Source organism: Monopterus albus, unplaced genomic scaffold, assembly GCF_001952655.1.
Source record: "Monopterus albus unplaced genomic scaffold, M_albus_1.0 scaffold108.1, whole genome shotgun sequence".
Classification (NCBI taxonomy): Eukaryota; Metazoa; Chordata; class Actinopteri; order Synbranchiformes; family Synbranchidae; genus Monopterus; species Monopterus albus.
This window is the reverse complement of record NW_018127988.1, coordinates 48,802-65,992: the sequence shown is the minus strand read 5'-3', so window position 1 is coordinate 65,992 and position 17,191 is coordinate 48,802. Positions and strand designations below refer to the sequence as shown.

The 17,191-nt window shown below is 40.1% G+C and overlaps 4 protein-coding genes across 4 annotated transcripts in view; 2 read left to right on the top strand and 2 right to left on the bottom strand.

Annotated features, from left to right (window-relative positions):
- The window catches only part of acox1 (acyl-CoA oxidase 1, palmitoyl), a 20,601-nt gene extending 14,288 nt beyond the window's left edge, over positions 1-6,313 (bottom strand). Inside the window, exons 1-2 of the mRNA XM_020610963.1 lie at positions 6,083-6,313; positions 5,158-5,317 (exon numbers count right to left, since the gene is read on the bottom strand). Of these exons, the coding sequence (XP_020466619.1) occupies positions 5,158-5,317; positions 6,083-6,191 (269 nt within the window). The 5' untranslated portion in view covers positions 6,192-6,313. The remainder of the gene's footprint in view (positions 1-5,157; positions 5,318-6,082) is intronic.
- Positions 6,314-6,372: 59 nt separating this feature from the next.
- Positions 6,373-8,915, top strand: LOC109966253 (TEN1 subunit of CST complex). Its single transcript, XM_020610965.1, has 3 exons — positions 6,373-6,558; positions 7,558-7,715; positions 8,197-8,915. The coding sequence occupies exons 1-3, from the start codon at positions 6,470-6,472 to the stop codon at positions 8,346-8,348; spliced, it is 399 nt and encodes a 132-aa protein (XP_020466621.1). The 5' UTR covers positions 6,373-6,469; the 3' UTR covers positions 8,349-8,915.
- Positions 8,916-8,938: 23 nt separating this feature from the next.
- Positions 8,939-12,375, top strand: ten1 (TEN1 subunit of CST complex). The gene is made up of 3 exons (XM_020610962.1): positions 8,939-9,067; positions 10,067-10,224; positions 10,706-12,375. Exons 1-3 carry the CDS (start codon positions 8,979-8,981, stop codon positions 10,855-10,857), a joined length of 399 nt encoding a protein of 132 aa, XP_020466618.1. The 5' UTR covers positions 8,939-8,978; the 3' UTR covers positions 10,858-12,375.
- A 202-nt stretch (positions 12,376-12,577) lies between these two features.
- Positions 12,578-17,191, bottom strand: part of evpla (envoplakin a) — a 21,890-nt gene continuing 17,276 nt past the window's right edge. The window contains exons 19-22 of the mRNA XM_020610961.1: positions 16,987-17,070; positions 16,639-16,746; positions 16,446-16,538; positions 12,578-16,281 (exon numbers count right to left, since the gene is read on the bottom strand). Coding sequence (XP_020466617.1) covers positions 12,901-16,281; positions 16,446-16,538; positions 16,639-16,746; positions 16,987-17,070 — 3,666 coding nt within the window. The 3' untranslated portion in view covers positions 12,578-12,900. The remainder of the gene's footprint in view (positions 16,282-16,445; positions 16,539-16,638; positions 16,747-16,986; positions 17,071-17,191) is intronic.

Sequence of the window (17,191 nt, the reverse complement as noted above, 5' to 3'; positions counted from 1 at the left end):
AGAGCAGTAGAACTGACTAATGCTGATGGGAATATGTTCTCAAACAGATAAGGCTTAGAAAGCCTGTCTAAGTCGGGTCACATTCTCCTCTAGCGAGTAATGTGACTTACAAACATCCCCTCCCTCTGCAATGTTCTAAAGAGATCAGCTGCCATGCTGATAGCAGTACCGCAAATTTACACCTGCTTCCTCCTGACGTTAAAGTTTAGCCACAGTTCCCTGTGACGCAGCGGAGGTAAATCAGAGGGGGTTTGTATACACTTCCATTCTCTCCTCCCTGATTTTTGAGTGTCTGAATGGGAACACCTCAAAACAGCCTACATATCGCATGAAACCAAACGTGCAAATCCCTGCAGTGCCAAAAACCCCCACTGCGATACCTTAATGAATATGAAAATGCGATTATACTGTTTAGTGCCAGAAAATGAGCCAAAAACTTCAGTAAATATCCCCCTAAATAGATCTGTCAAATACATAAAGAAATCTCCAAAAAGCTTAACATTTTAAACATTCAAGCATCAATTTTTCTTATTTTACAACAAACCAATGAAACTGTCTGAGGGCCTTAAACATCAGGGTTAAGTCCAAGACTGACCGTGACCCACTTCAGTTTGGGCATATGTGCCCATGACCTGAAAGCAATTTGCCAGAGGTAACCATTTCCTGGCCTGCTCAGGGTCACACTGTCTGTACCAGGTCGGAGTGAAGAAGTAAAAGTGTACCCTGATGGCCTCCTGATGGTTGCCTGTAGCCATACTGGAGGATAGGAAAATAAATTATACACAACTGAAGCTGCTGTTATGCAAACATTGTGTAAATGAAGTACCGTTTGACTCACTATGCTATGGAAGCCCTGAAAGACATTTGCAGAAAGCTGCAGAAAGCTTGAACGTGAAGAAAAAAGTACACTGAAAGTTCAGTAAAAACCACAAATCTTATTGCAATGTAAAAACTGCTGCTTTTGTATCAAAGAACTAAACATCTAACTGATACTGTCAATAAAACATGTAAGAGACATTTACATGGATCCTATAGTTGACATTTCTGTAAAGGATGTTACAGCTGGTAAAATGCTGCATACCCTCTGACACAGTTGTAATCTCATGATGAACTTTGCTCCAACAGAGTTTGTTTGCTTTAGGGTTGCACAGGGCTAGATTGTCAGTCAAGCTACAATTTGTGTAACACACTGTCGTCAGAAGAAAGAATTTAACTGATTTTTTTTTTTTTGTATTTCATTTTGAAGTGTCCTTACTTTCTACACCTGCCTATTGTTAAGTTGTCTGTGCAACGTTTTCCAACAGCTAGTGAAGCGATGTTAATAACACAGCTACATATACTTAACAAGGCAGAAATTACCATCTCTACCATCATTACCAAGTTCTTTGATACAAAAGCAGCAGTTTTTACATTGCAATATCAAAATGTACCCTATGAACACAACTGTTAGGACAAACGTCTATGAATTTTCCACGTGATTTAGATCTGTCAAATTGATACAAGAAATCTCTAGAACTACTCTTGCTACTGAAGTTTTCCAAACCTACTGAAAAGGGTCTTTTTTCCCCCAAACTTTTTTTTAAACACTCAAGAACACAAATACCAAGTCATGCTATTTTACAAGAACCAAATGAAACTATGACTGAGGAGCTTAAACAACAATTAAGTAAACACTTAGTTAAGGCTAAGTCCAAGACTGACCGTGACCCAGTTCAGTTTGGGCATATGTGCCCACAACCTGGAAGGAATTTGCCAGAGGTAACCATTTCCTAGCCTGCTCAGGGTCACACTGGCTGTGCAGGGTCGGCATGAACATGGAAAAGTGTAGCCCCATGGCCTCCTCATGGTTTCCTTTAACCATACTGGGGGATGGAAAAACACAACTGAAGTTTAGAATTGCTGTTATGCAAACACTGTGTAACTGACATACTTTCTGACTCACTATGCTACAGAAGCTCTGAAAGACTGTCCAATAACATGGCACTTGGTCATCTGTAGATAAAAGGTCAACATGGACCTGAGCTGCAGTACTCCATCATTGGGACTTGATAAACATAAAGCATATTTTCTTATTTACACTGAGTTTACAGATTCTTTCTAGACACTGATGTAAAATTACTGGGACTGACATGAAGCCCCACTGACCCCCGCCCACATTCAGCAGCACTATATCAGCAGTAGAGTCCTTCATGTTCCTGGTCTCCAATATCTCCCAGGACCTGGAGTGGACATCCAACATCAGCACCATCACCAACAAGGCACAGCAGAGGATGACAGCCTCTCTGGTGGGGATGCAAGCGAACAAGGATGTGACCTGCTCCAGGAGCTGCTGATACAGTTCTACAGAGGAATCATCACTGAGTCTGTTCTCTGCACATCCATCACTATCTGATTTGGCTGAGCAACCAAAAAGGACAGGAACACACTCCAGCGAACAGTCAGGACTGCAGAAAAAACCATCGGTGCCAGCTTGCTCTTCATGAAGGGCCTGTACACCTCACGGGTCAAAAGGAGGGCAGAGAAAATTTCTGCAGGCCCCTCAGAGCCTGGACACAAACTGTCTGAACTCCTGTCTGTGCAGATTCCCAGTCATTCAGGTCATAGTAAACTTAGAAAAAAATCAACTGGACTAGATTTCTAGGTCGAAGACGTTTCACCTCTCATCCAAGAGGCTTCATCAGTTCTGACTGACTGGTGTTGAGCCGGAGATATTTATCCCCCTCGGCGGTGTTTCAGTCCTTTGATGGTCAACAATGTCCCCTAATGACTGAGTTGTTATAGCCTGGTATCAGTGAGTTGTTACCTGTCTTTGAATCCTCCCCTGTGGACCGACGCCTATTGTCCTGGTGGGCATGTTTGGGCAGAGATCTCAAAACAGGATTGTAGATGGATGACAAGTTGTGTCTTAGTCCATTACCCCTATTTAGTGAGGGGTGTTCTATTTTTACGAAAATAGCTTCCTTAACTCCTCTCCCAAACCAGCGATGTTCTCTGGAGAGGATCTGGACTTCATTGTCCTCAAAAGAATGTCCTTTGTCCTTCAGGTGGAGGTGGACTGCTGATTCTGGTCCATTGGAATTTGCCCTCCTGTGTTGGGCCATGCGTTTGTGCAGCAGCTGCTTAGTTTCACCACTGTACAAGTCATCTCTGGCATCCTCACGAGTGAACTTGATGTTGATATCCACAGAGTTGATATGCTTGGTGAAAGCCTCTACCTCCTGGGTCCTGATTTTAACCAATGTGTCATTCACGTAGCGGAACCAATGGCTGGAAGCGGTACCAGTGAAGGAAGACAGGGCTTTCTCCTCAGTTTCTTCCATGTACAGGTTGGCAACTATAGGAGACACAGGGGAGCCCATCGCACAGCTGTGTTGCTGCCTATAGAAGTGCCCCCTAAACTGGACGTAGGTAGTGTTTAAACAGAGTTCCAGCAGAGTGCATACATGGTCTGGAGTGAGGTTAGTCCTGTTGTTTAGTGTGCCATCCTTCAGCAGTCTCTTCTTCACCGCCCTGACAGCCTCTGTGGTGGGGATGCAAGTGAACAAGGATGTGACATCATATAAAACCATGGTCTCGTCCTACTCCAGCTGCAGTTGTTGGAGTTTCCTTGCAAAGTCCTGGGAGTTTATTATGTGGTGCTGTGTGTTTCCCATCAAAGGAGCCAGGATGGTGGCCACATGTTTGGCTATGTTGTAAGTCACAGAGTTGATGCTGCTGACAATGGGTCTGAGTGGGGCTCCTTCCTTGTGTATTTTGGGTAGGCCATAAAGGCAAGGGATGGCCTCCCCGGGGTATAGTCTGTAGTATAGTCGCCGGTAAAAAACTCCCTCCTTTTCCAGCTCTGTAAAAGTCTATAACCTTCTTCTTGTAGCCACTGGTGGGGTCCCTCTTCAGTGCTTCATAGGTGGTGGTGTCACTGAGGAGATCGGAAACTCTGGTCTGATAGTCAGCTGAGTTTAGGACCACTGTACACCTGCCTTTGTCTGCTGGAAGGATTGTGATGGTTTCATCCTTCTCTAGTACAGCTAAAGCCCTCCTTTCCTCGGGGGTAAGGTTCGGGGGTGGGAGTTTGGCACTGGCCAAAGCGGCTGTGACCTTTATCCGCAGTTCTTCTGCCTCTGTCTCGGCACTTCTACAGGCAGCAACACGGCTGTGCGATGGGCTCCCTGCGTCTCCTATAGTTGTCATCTGGCAAAAGTGCTGCATTGACCAATCATGTATGGGGGTGATCAGGACATCTATCTATCAAGGCTGACACACTGGTAGTAGGCTGCGTTAGCAGCATGACTAAGCAAAACACAATGGAAACTCATAGGCTGGAAACCTGAATGAAGTTGCTCATGTCAACTGCCCTCTGACACAGTTGTAATCTCATGAAGAACTTTGCTCCAACAGAGTTTGCTTGCTTCAAAGCTGCAAAGGGCTAGATTGTCAGTCAAGCTACAATTTGTGTAACACACTGCCCCTGAAAGACATATTTTACCAATTTTTTTTACTCTCATCATTATTTTCTAAACATGCCTACTGCTAAGTTGTTGATACAGTTACCGGACAATTGTTGAAGAGGTTCTGTAAAGATGATAAAATGATTCACCAGGTGGGGTGCATTCATGGAAAAAGGATCATCATCATTAAAAGTGCAATGGGGAGAATAAAACATTATACATTTCATTTATTTTATTTTTTTACATTACATCCACTGTTAATGACTGAGCCAATATAATGATGCCTGAGCTACACCATGATATCCTTTGGTATTTAAAACTAGCATTGGTAATGTCATGTAGTGCACTGCACAACAGTTAATGAACAATCCAACTATATTAGTTGATTATTTCTATTAAATACAGTCAGGGTGTAGAGGGATTACAGACAACCATGTATACAACATTCAAGAAGTCTAACTTGTGAATTACACCTTTGATACTGACTGTACTACTGTATATCTAACAGAGGTGTTTAGAGTCTTTCTCTGTATTAAAATCTAAGCACTTAATATAAATGTTAAGAATAAAAAGTAAATACTGTGTTTGTCAACTAAATTTACTGTAATTACGGAAAACAGTATTTATTTTTTTCTGCTACATCTGGTGAGAAGGTGAGCATGCAGTTTTAAAATACTAAACTTTTTTAACATGTCAACTTTTTATCACATACTTCTTAAAGAAGTAGATCTCATCTGGGTGTCCAATGCCATACTCTCTCATCTTCAGGATCATTCGGGCACTTTTTCTAACAGCCTGGTCATAGCGCTCACTGCGAGACAGGAAGTTTGGGTCCTCCTCCTCAAAGTCTGGGTCGTTGAAAACCAGTGTCTCTACAGTGGATAATGAAAATTTAATCAGAAATGTATCTTTTAGTCTGTAGAACTGGAAATAGTGCCAAGATTTATATAACCATATTTGTAAGTAAGATTCAAGAATGTGCACCCACATGTGAAAATGTGTGTTAATTTCTTAGTGTGAATCTGGATCTGAAAATGAGCATGAATTACATATAGTAGAATGTAGACCATAGTTGTATATTCCCAGAGGCTTATAGTTTGCCAGCATTCCTGGATGTACAATGATCACTGCCTTTTGGCCCTACAAAGTACAGTACCTAAACTTTGAAAAGCAATAAATACATTGAAAAAAAGGCAATAAAACCCATTGTTTCTCCTTGTGCACTATTCTATTTTAGTTTGGTGGTTGAACCTCTCCAAATCTCTGTGAGGTTGATGGAACTGAGGTCTCCCTGCACAAGATTACTGGCACGTATGAAAACGTAGAAAAAAAATCAACTGGACTTGGTTTTAGGTAGAAGACGTTTCACCTCTCATCCAAAAGGCTGCATCAGTTTTGTCCGGACAGAGCTGATGAAGGTAGGTGAGCTAGCTTTCTAAATACTATATAAGTGTGGTGCATTCGGGAGACACAGCACGTTAGCTAGCTAGCTACCTAGTAGCTGTAGAAAATCAACTGCTCCATAACTTATAGCTAGTAAAAGAGGCAGGGTTAGCTACCTTTTCTTTACAAGCGATTTTAAGTGTCTACAGTAACGAGTATAATAACTCCCATACAACAACACATTTCAAACTCACCTATTTCTCGTCTTCTTTTGGTCTTTTCTGGACCCCCGTCCAAAATGTTGGTTAGTTTCTCAACGTCAAAAGTGGCGTTTTGCCGCTCTTTCATAATATCAGGATTCATGGCTCTATATCAGACTGAAAAATAATACTTTACTGTGTGAAGAACAATGACAATAGTGATGCACCTTTTCCACCTCAACTTGAAGGCTTCGCTTCTCCAGAAACGGCCTCCTCCTGACGCAGCCGCAGGAAGGTGGAGAGAGGTGGGGACTGGCGCGCCATGTGACCTGTACCCCGGAAGTAGACTTCCTTCTTCAACCACATCCATGCACTTCACTCACATTATTCAACTATTCCATTTTTTTTAATCCAAGAGGCTTTTTCTTTTCTTTTTACACGATGCTTCCCGCGGCTGCTGTTTTTCATTTCCCATGGGAAGTAAACTGTGGAGCAGTGCAGGAAGGAGAGTCAGTGAGAACGTTTGGCAGGTGGGTTTTTGTGACTAAAGGACATCGGTCGTGATGATGTAAATGGAAAATAGAATTTCTTTTTTGGTACAAGGAAATGTATGATTTATGAGATTTTTAAACAGTGAAGAAATGGAACTTCAGGTTTGATACGTCAAAGCACAATATTTTTGTTCTGGACAGAAAAAAAGTAGTGAAGTCTCCCCTTTTTATGTTTTGACTTTCACAAATAGAAATGAATTAAACCTGATTTATGAAGTTTAAATGGAGAAGAAGCAGAACATTTTTTGTCTTATCTTCAAAATCTGCTTAAGTAAACTTAAGGAAATACAAAGGTGCTGTGCTGTTTATGCAGTAGCAGAACCCGTCAGGCAGTTTTATTATACAGTAATATATTTTTTAACTGTTTTAATGTTGCATTAATTCAGTTCATTTCAATTCACTTTTATTTGTATAGCACCAAATCACAACAGAAATAATCTTAGGGCACTTTGCATAGTAAGGTCTAGACCTACATTATTATTAGTATTATTAATAATAATAATAACATTGAGGAAAAACCCAACAAATCCCCCTTGAGCAAGCATTTGGCGACTGTGGGGAGGAAAAACGTCCTTTAAGAAATGTCTGAAAGACTCTGGCTCTTGTAGTTTATTCTATAACAAACCATTAAAACAAACCATAAATAGTTTTTCTTCCCCTTAATCTGCAAAGTAACTGTATACCAGTTAAGATAATAATCAAGGTATAACAATTTCCATTTATTAGTAAAAATACATTTGGCACGTGTTTTACACCGGATCCTGACACAACCCTGAATCAAACCCGGGCCGCAGCAGCAAGAGCGCTGCGCCCTAGCCACTAGTCTATCAAGGAAAATAGAACATAACAGTTTACAATACATCTTAAAAAAAAATTAAAAACTTAATGAAGTTAGATTAAATTGTTTCACCCAGGCTGACCTGGACATTAAACCCACTCAGCACTGTATTTTGTAAAGATTTGTTCAATTTTTTTCAGACTTGTATCCTATCAACCTGAGGAGTCCAGGGCTACACTGTCAGCTCAGCATGCTTCGAAAGAACATAATGTGGTCATCCACACGTTGTTTGTAGAGCCTTTTAATCCAATAATTGGGGCCCAGTACTTAGTCCTGGGGGAGACAGAAAATGCTGAGGGTAAGGAAACACCTTGTTGCATTACAACTTTGATGTTGAACCATTTATTAGGATTTTCAAACACCAGTTTTTTGATTTGTAAGAGTCCACATAGCAGTCAGACAAGAATCTGCAAGTCTTATAACAAAAATATTCACTTATTATATTATTCAAATGTGATTACTATTTGTAGATATTGTAAGGATATTGGTATAAAAGCTGTCACAGTTGACATGTAATTTTAAAAGAACTATGTATTTTGCTTATTTGCTGAAAATATAATGTGATACAGAATTCAGTGTAATTCATCCTTACAGGATTCAGTGTGAAAGATGTAAAACACTATCAAGCAGCTGTATGGCTATTCATTTGATTCCTCTATAATTCCTGCATCAGATACAATAATCAAGTTGAAATAGAACATGAAAACTCTTGATCACCGGGTTTCACAAATCCTTTTGCCTCAAACATCTGCCCGTATTCATATCCTCTTGTCTTACAGGGGTCGGTGTGATGGTCCACGCCCGTGTGCTGAACTGTGTTGATGGTGTGAACATAGCCCTTCTACAGAAAGCCATCAACGAACAAAGGAGCTTCTTCAGGGAGAGGGAGTGCAAACAGGGTGATGCTGCACAGCCTGCAGATGCAACCTGATCAGGGTCTTCATTTACCAAGTGTCCCAGCACACTCATTGATTGACAGAGCTACAGCACCGGCACTTAAGTTGCACTAAAAAAATTGTACGGGAGTGATGTTTTGTGAGTGAAGACTGTTAAATATATTAGTAATGACTTTACTTTCATCAGTTTATTACTAGATTATCTACCTCTGATTATAATAGTTTTCTGCACTTTGTGAAGAGTTGTTATTTGACAATTAAAAACACAAAATGAATGGACTGATATAGAATTTCATGTTTGGTCAAAGAAGACTTGATAGTAGATGGTTTAGGTCCACAACAGGTTTAGATCCAGTCATGTCTCTCCATTTGAAGACATCTGATAATAGTAGTTTTTCAGTGGTGCCATTTTATATGGTGAAAATGAATGACCACATGCTTACCATAAATTTGTGGTCTGATATTCAAAAATATTTTAAGAATTGTTACAGTAATATGTAATGTACTGGTAAAACCAATTATACATATAAATTCAACTGACATTAAAATGGCAACAATTTAAAATACATATATTAATTCGAATCACTTATTGAACTGATCTAACAGCTAAAAAGCCATATTCCATTTTTTTTAATCCAAGAGGCTTTTTCTTTTCTTTTTACACGATGCTTCCCGCGGCTGCTGTTTTTCATTTCCCATGGGAAGTAAACTGTGGAGCAGTGCAGGAAGGAGAGTCAGTGAGAACGTTTGGCAGGTGGGTTTTTGTGACTAAAGGACATCGGTCGTGATGATGTAAATGGAAAATAGAATTTCTTTTTTGGTACAAGGAAATGTATGATTTATGAGATTTTTAAACAGTGAAGAAATGGAACTTCAGGTTTGATACGTCAAAGCACAATATTTTTGTTCTGGACAGAAAAAAAGTAGTGAAGTCTCCCCTTTTTATGTTTTGACTTTCACAAATAGAAATGAATTAAACCTGATTTATGAAGTTTAAATGGAGAAGAAGCAGAACATTTTTTGTCTTATCTTCAAAATCTGCTTAAGTAAACTTAAGGAAATACAAAGGTGCTGTGCTGTTTATGCAGTAGCAGAACCCGTCAGGCAGTTTTATTATACAGTAATATATTATTTAACTGTTTTAATGTTGCATTAATTCAGTTCATTTCAATTCACTTTTATTTGTATAGCACCAAATCACAACAGAAATAATCTTAGGGCACTTTGCATAGTAAGGTCTAGACCTACATTATTATTAGTATTATTAATAATAATAATAACATTGAGGAAAAACCCAACAAATCCCCCTTGAGCAAGCATTTGGCGACTGTGGGGAGGAAAAACGTCCTTTAAGAAATGTCTGAAAGACTCTGGCTCTTGTAGTTTATTCTATAACAAACCATTAAAACAAACCATAAATAGTTTTTCTTCCCCTTAATCTGCAAAGTAACTGTATACCAGTTAAGATAATAATCAAGGTATAACAATTTCCATTTATTAGTAAAAATACATTTGGCACGTGTTTTACACCGGATCCTGACACAACCCTGAATCAAACCCGGGCCGCAGCAGCAAGAGCGCTGCGCCCTAGCCACTAGTCTATCAAGGAAAATAGAACATAACAGTTTACAATACATCTTAAAAAAAAATTAAAAACTTAATGAAGTTAGATTAAATTGTTTCACCCAGGCTGACCTGGACATTAAACCCACTCAGCACTGTATTTTGTAAAGATTTGTTCAATTTTTTTCAGACTTGTATCCTATCAACCTGAGGAGTCCAGGGCTACACTGTCAGCTCAGCATGCTTCGAAAGAACATAATGTGGTCATCCACACGTTGTTTGTAGAGCCTTTTAATCCAATAATTGGGGCCCAGTACTTAGTCCTGGGGGAGACAGAAAATGCTGAGGGTAAGGAAACACCTTGTTGCATTACAACTTTGATGTTGAACCATTTATTAGGATTTTCAAACACCAGTTTTTTGATTTGTAAGAGTCCACATAGCAGTCAGACAAGAATCTGCAAGTCTTATAACAAAAATATTCACTTATTATATTATTCAAATGTGATTACTATTTGTAGATATTGTAAGGATATTGGTATAAAAGCTGTCACAGTTGACATGTAATTTTAAAAGAACTATGTATTTTGCTTATTTGCTGAAAATATAATGTGATACAAAATTCAGTGTAATTCATCCTTACAGGATTCAGTGTGAAAGATGTAAAACACTATCAAGCAGCTGTATGGCTATTCATTTGATTCCTCTATAATTCCTGCATCAGATACAATAATCAAGTTGAAATAGAACATGAAAACTCTTGATCACCGGGTTTCACAAATCCTTTTGCCTCAAACATCTGCCCGTATTCATATCCTCTTGTCTTACAGGGGTCGGTGTGATGGTCCACGCCCGTGTGCTGAACTGTGTTGATGGTGTGAACATAGCCCTTCTACAGAAAGCCATCAACGAACAAAGGAGCTTCTTCAGGGAGAGGGAGTGCAAACAGGGTGATGCTGCACAGCCTGCAGATGCAACCTGATCAGGGTCTTCATTTACCAAGTGTCCCAGCACACTCATTGATTGACAGAGCTACAGCACCGGCACTTAAGTTGCACTAAAAAAATTGTACGGGAGTGATGTTTTGTGAGTGAAGACTGTTAAATATATTAGTAATGACTTTACTTTCATCAGTTTATTACTAGATTATCTACCTCTGATTATAATAGTTTTCTGCACTTTGTGAAGAGTTGTTATTTGACAATTAAAAACACAAAATGAATGGACTGATATAGAATTTCATGTTTGGTCAAAGAAGACTTGATAGTAGATGGTTTAGGTCCACAACAGGTTTAGATCCAGTCATGTCTCTCCATTTGAAGACATCTGATAATAGTAGTTTTTCAGTGGTGCCATTTTATATGGTGAAAATGAATGACCACATGCTTACCATAAATTTGTGGTCTGATATTCAAAAATATTTTAAGAATTGTTACAGTAATATGTAATGTACTGGTAAAACCAATTATACATATAAATTCAACTGACATTAAAATGGCAACAATTTAAAATACATATATTAATTCGAATCACTTATTGAACTGATCTAACAGCTAAAAAGCCATATTATGTTATTTAATAGGTATATTATTAGATATAGCTGGATTACTAATGCATTATTAGATTACTATTAGACTACACATACAGTTGGGTATAATCTGGCTTACTATATAGGCCACAACGTTCACTATGCAGCTACAGTATGTGATAATAATATTAATGTAAAATGTCAATGGGTTATGGTAAAAAAAAATAAAGCACTATAATGTGTGTGTTGTCCTCTGTAGTGCATGTTCTCCAAGCACATTGTTTAAATTTTTTATCATGAACTGCATGGCCTATTTACAGAACTACTGCGTACAGTTCCAGGGCTATATGGAACTGTCATTACCATGCACAAATGTTGTACATTGTCTTGTTCCAGCTTCTCAGATATAAAAATCTGCTGCATATCTTTAATTTTTTTGCTACAAAACTGAATATCTGTAGGCTTTGGACTGTTCATCAGACAAAACAAGCTGCATGAGGATGTCAGTTTGCATTCTGCAAAATTGTAATGGACATTTTTTCTCATTTTCTAATATTTTGTAGACTAGTGGTCATTGATGATAATAAAAATAACTGCAGCCCTTGTTAGATGGGAAGTTATGAGCAGTTCAACTAAATCATTTTCTTCATGTGACTAAATCTTAGAGGCCTAAAGAGGCAAACTATTTCACAGAAAAGCTATAATAATCAACATAATAATGTGACTTTTTTTTTAACTTGGCAGTACTCATCTGGTGAACCCTCATACTTATCCTGGCAACCCTTTGGTTGTCCTTACCCCCTGGTTGGGAACGACTGTATTGATAGATTGTTCCTTGAAATGACATCTAGTACTTCACTGGTTATATTAACAACCAGTATGATCATGTACACTGGGTGAACTGGTGCCCACTATTTGTTATTTGATTCCACTTGAGGAATACTGACAGGCTTGTGGGATTTAAAGTCACCCAGGTTCTGTCTTTTGACTTTCATGAAAATAAAGATCGAAAAACAGTCGACTGTACCTGCTTGTGTGTTTTATTTAAAAGACCACACAGCATTAAATAAAAGAGGGAGTCCATGCTCTTTAACCATTATAATTTAAATTTATTGATACAAAGTATCAAACAAGATTGAGCTCAAAGTGAACAGTGTCAAGAATAGCCCACGAGTAATACAGAATCAATCATTCTTGATAAGCAGCATTGCACCATGTACCAGTATCCCTAATAACACGATAACAGCAAAGATCAACTGCATTTTATTCTGTGTATTTAAATAAAAGCAAAGAAAAAAAAACAACATTTGCCCATATTAGCCTTATTTGGTAAACAAAGGCAACCCAGCAGCATCCATTTTGGCTAGACAGAATAATTTTCCTGAGTTAAAATGTACACTGTAATTAATGAGTAGATTTCATATGGATTCCCATATTTAATAGCACAATTTTACCACATCACACATCAGTAAATTCCAGGTATGTTATAAAAAATATCTAGAATCTTGCATATTTGTTGTAACCAGACTCAGAGGAGGAGGCAGGCAGCATTGGTAGGCCTGACTCTGGGTCTTTCTTACAACGATCCAGAGCCTGTTTGTAGTTGATCTTCTCCTTTGTAATTGGGTCTACAATATCCTTGATGTATGCTGACTCAGACTGCAGCTCCCTCATCATTGTGCTGTCAATCATTTTGGACCCTAAGGCATCGATGATGCTTACTCTGCGGCCACTGTTGGGATCGACCAGCCCTCCTGTCAGGTGTTGTGCCTCCATGTAGGGAAGGGCAGTGTTCTTTGGCATCCAGCCGTTCTGAACAGCCTGTCCTACAGACAAAAGATCTCGGGTTGTGGGGTCTTCAATGCCAGTGAAAGCCTTCTGGGCATTGAGCATCCTTTGGAGTTGACTGTCCTCAATGAGGCCTCTGGCTGCTGCCTTGTGAACTGTGTATCTCTCTTGGTTGTTGATGTCAATGATGCCGCCTGTTGCTGCCTGAGCCTCCAGAAGCCTTTGGGCAGTGGTAGGGTCAATCAGTTTACGCTGGGTAGCAGCACGTACTGTATAGCAGGTATCAGTATTTGTATCCATTACTCCAGAAACTGGGTAGATTTCATTAGCTTTGGAGGAATATGGGGGTGCTGAGTTCACTGTTGTGGAGGACTTTGGGATGATTGAGTTGAGCTTGGGCTGCTTCTTATTTTCACCTGCAACCATCAAGGCAAACTCTGAGATGGGGAGCTTGCCTTTTTTGTACTGTTGGACATCATAGTCTGTCAGTCTGCCTTCCTTCAGGGCATTTTTGATGGAGTACTGCTTGCCACTCTTGCGATCCTGCAGTACAGATGTCTCCCCATCAGGTCCCAGGGAAGTAATCTCCTCCCAGTCACACTCCAGCTCTTCCAAATGAAGGTACTGTTGACGATCAATTAGGCCCTGCAGGTAGGCATCATAAGGAGACATGTCTTTGCCTGTTTCTGGATCCAAAATAGTGATTTTGGTGGAGACGTTAGTCTCTTTGGTCCTTGTCTCTGCGTGTTCTTCTCTCTGTACATTCAGCAGAAGCTCTCGGATCGTACTGTCTCTCAGATGGATCTTGTCTTTCTCATCCAGGATCTCCCTTTCTAGGCGGTAGACATCAGACCCCATCTGAATGCTCCTGTGCTTGTTCATCTGTGTTCTCTCAGTTACTAGTCGATTGTGCTGCTGGTAAGAAAGGCTGATGTCATGTCTCTGGCCCTCAAGTTTCCTGAGCTCCCGAGTGAGGTTGTCCTTCTCCCTCTGTAGGGCATCTCTGTTCATAATCAGGGTAGTCTCCTCTCTAGAAGAACTGGACTTGTTGCTCATCAGCAGGTTTATTTTATCATTGGCAAATTTGATTTGTTCCTCCAGGTCGCGTCTATCATATTTATGCTGAGACACCTGTTCCCTCAGGCGATCCCGCTCAGATTCAACAGCCTGGTCTCTCTCAACACGGACAATCTCTTTGTACACTGTCTTCTCCCCAGACTTCTCCCTCTGCAGGATCTCAAGCTTTAGAGTGATGTTACGGATGTCTCTCTGAATACGCAGGATATCGTTGGTTTCCTTGTCCATGTCTGACCGAAGACCAAATGTCATCCTCTCCAGTTTTGGGTCTCTCTCAACCTTTAGTACCTCCTCAACAATAATACTCTCTTCAACAGGAGGCGGTGCATTTTCCAGCTGTGTGATGCGCAGTCGAATGTCTCTGAGTTCAGACTCAACTTGAATTCTACGCTGGCGCTCATCACTCTCTCGGAGGATCCTCTGTTTCTCTTCCAACTTTGTTCTTAGCTGCTGCAACTCTAGTTCTAACTGTCGCCGCAACGTTACTTCATCATCTAGGGCCCTGCTGAGCCGCTCATGCTCAACTACCTGCCTTGGGTCCATCTGTAAACGCAGAACTTCCTGCACAACTACTTTCTCCTCAGGTTTCTGTCTCTCCAAAAGGATGTATGTGTTTTGCAGGTCAAAGATCATTTCTTCAGTGCTGCGCCGCAGCTGTGCCTCCTCCCGCACAACTCTTCTCAAGCGTTCAACTTCTTTCTCCAACAGTGGGTCGGGTTCATACTTGATGACCTCTTTGGTGACAAGTTTGGTCTCTACCTTGGACTTTTCAGCCTTCCATTCATCTCTGTCTTTCCTGAGAAGTCTCACCTGGTCTTCTAGGGAGAGGTAAGTGGTGTGTAAATGGTTTAACTGATCGTTTAGCCTCTGAATCTCTCTCTCATTTTCAGGGCTTCTCTCCTCTTTAACCACCTCTTGGAGAACTTCCTTCATCTCCACCTTGGGCTTCTGAGAACGAAGGATATTCAGATCAGACTTGACCTGGATGAGCTCCCTGTCTACATCAGAGCGCTGCTTGCTGGTCTCTTGTATGTCTTTCCTAAGTCGCATTATCTCCACTTCTGTGTTCGGGTCTATCCGAAAGAGCTCATTAACAATTTCCTTCACCTCAACTTTTTGTTTCCAGTCTTGAACTTCCCGGTAGCGGCTGTGGAGAGTCATCACCTCTTTGTTCAAATTGTCATTTTCAGTTCGCTCTTCCTCCAAACTTGTTCGAAGCCTCTTAGATTCATTGATAAGTTCAGGGTCTTGTTCAATCTTTTTCACTTCCTTAGTGATTATTTTAGGCTGGATATTAGGAAGCAGTCTCTCAAGTGCATTAATCTGACTCCTTGTCTGGAAGATATCATCATTGAGGAGCTTGCTCTTGTCGCTCTCCTCTGCAATTTTCAACTGAAATGTTTGCACTGCTTTCAGCATCTCTGGGTCCTTCTCCACTTTCAACACCTCCTTCTTAACCACCCTCTCTTTGATGGGTGGTCTCTTCTGCTGCAGAATAGTGACTTCTGTCTTCATCTGAATGTGCTCCCCATCTCTCACTCTAATTTCCTCTCTCAACCTTGCTATTTCGTCTCTCAACTTAGCGGCCTCTACATCTAGCTGAGGATCTTTCTCAAACTCTGTCACCTCTCTGGTCAACAGTTTGGGTGGAGCATTTTTGATGGTCTCCTCTAGGATGGTCAGTTTCTTATTAAACACCTCAATCTCAGTATGGGTAGAACTACGCCTCAGGGTCTCTTCATGGACTGCATTGCGCAGGCTAGTCAAATCACTTTCCAGCTTTGGGTCCCGGTAGTACTGTAGTACTTCTTTCTCCTCAAGACGCTCCACTCCTCTGCGATTCTTCAGTGACACATATCTGTCTTTAAAGGTTCTCAGGTTTGTCTCAGCATGAGCTGTCCTCTCCTTCTCTTCCTGTAGCTCTTTTATAAGAACATCTAGGTCAAAATTACTCTTTGGCTGACTTTGAAGGTTAATTTGTTGCTGTGTCACCATTTGAACTTTGTCTTCATTCTGGATGGGGGGAAATATAAATGAATTTAAGGAAATCAGTTACCATGTGATTTGTTTTGTGATGTAGTTAGTTTTAAACTGAACATACTGTGGTAGTAGAACACGTGAGAAATGCTACACCATTAATTACATGCAGAGGTTTTATTCATGCCTTGTTCTCTTACTTGCGAAATAAGATTCTTAGCTAATCCCAGCTGTTTTTGGCGTTGGGTGTTTTCAGCTGTTGCCTTAGCGAAACGGTTCACCAGATTCTTTTCCTGTAATAAAAAAAAAGTTACAGCAACCCATCAGCTGCCTTTAATTAATAATTGTAATGTATTTAAATTATGATAAGAGCATAATAGTTTAAAAGTTTACCTCTTTCTGAACAGCATCAGAAAGTGTGGGCATTCGAGATTTCTTTGCAACAGTGGCGCCAGCATCCTCAAGTGTACCGTTGTATTTATCAACGTTGGCATCGTACTCCTGCAGAGATGTGAAAAGAATTAGGCTAGGCATTTTGGCTCATTAATTAAATTATTCAGGCGTGTCTATATTGCCCTTTGTGAACTTTTTCTACATAAGGTTTTGAAATAACAGCCATAGATTACAAAGGTTATCAAACAATTTTATTTCTGATAGTAGGGTGCAGGATTCTTTTGTTTTCAACCATCTAAAACATAATTCTCTCATTTATCATTGTAGTAAAATCCATTTGAGCCTTACACTGAATAGATTCTGCAGGTCTAGAGACAGATCAGCCACTCTGTCCATGTCATTTCCCTTCCTCTTCAGGTCATCCATCACCATCTGCAGTAAAATGTTTAACCAAGTTTTTTAGTGCGAGTTATTGGTTATACAGGTGCTGGTCATATAATTAGAATATCATCAAAAAGTTGATTTATTTCACTAATTCCATGATTATAACTGA

What these genes read in the sequence shown, in the direction of transcription:
- LOC109966253 (XM_020610965.1), top strand. Translation starts at nt 6,470, where the DNA reads ATGCTTCCCGCGGCTGCTGTTTTTCATTTCCCATGGGAAGTAAACTGT. An exon ending in TCAGTGAGAACGTTTGGCAG is followed by an intron (nt 6,559 to 7,557) that starts GTGGGTTTTTGT and finishes AATTTTTTTCAG; the next exon opens with ACTTGTATCCTATCAACCTG. An exon ending in GGAGACAGAAAATGCTGAGG is followed by an intron (nt 7,716 to 8,196) that starts GTAAGGAAACAC and finishes CTTGTCTTACAG; the next exon opens with GGGTCGGTGTGATGGTCCAC.
- ten1 (XM_020610962.1), top strand. Translation starts at nt 8,979, where the DNA reads ATGCTTCCCGCGGCTGCTGTTTTTCATTTCCCATGGGAAGTAAACTGT. An exon ending in TCAGTGAGAACGTTTGGCAG is followed by an intron (nt 9,068 to 10,066) that starts GTGGGTTTTTGT and finishes AATTTTTTTCAG; the next exon opens with ACTTGTATCCTATCAACCTG. An exon ending in GGAGACAGAAAATGCTGAGG is followed by an intron (nt 10,225 to 10,705) that starts GTAAGGAAACAC and finishes CTTGTCTTACAG; the next exon opens with GGGTCGGTGTGATGGTCCAC.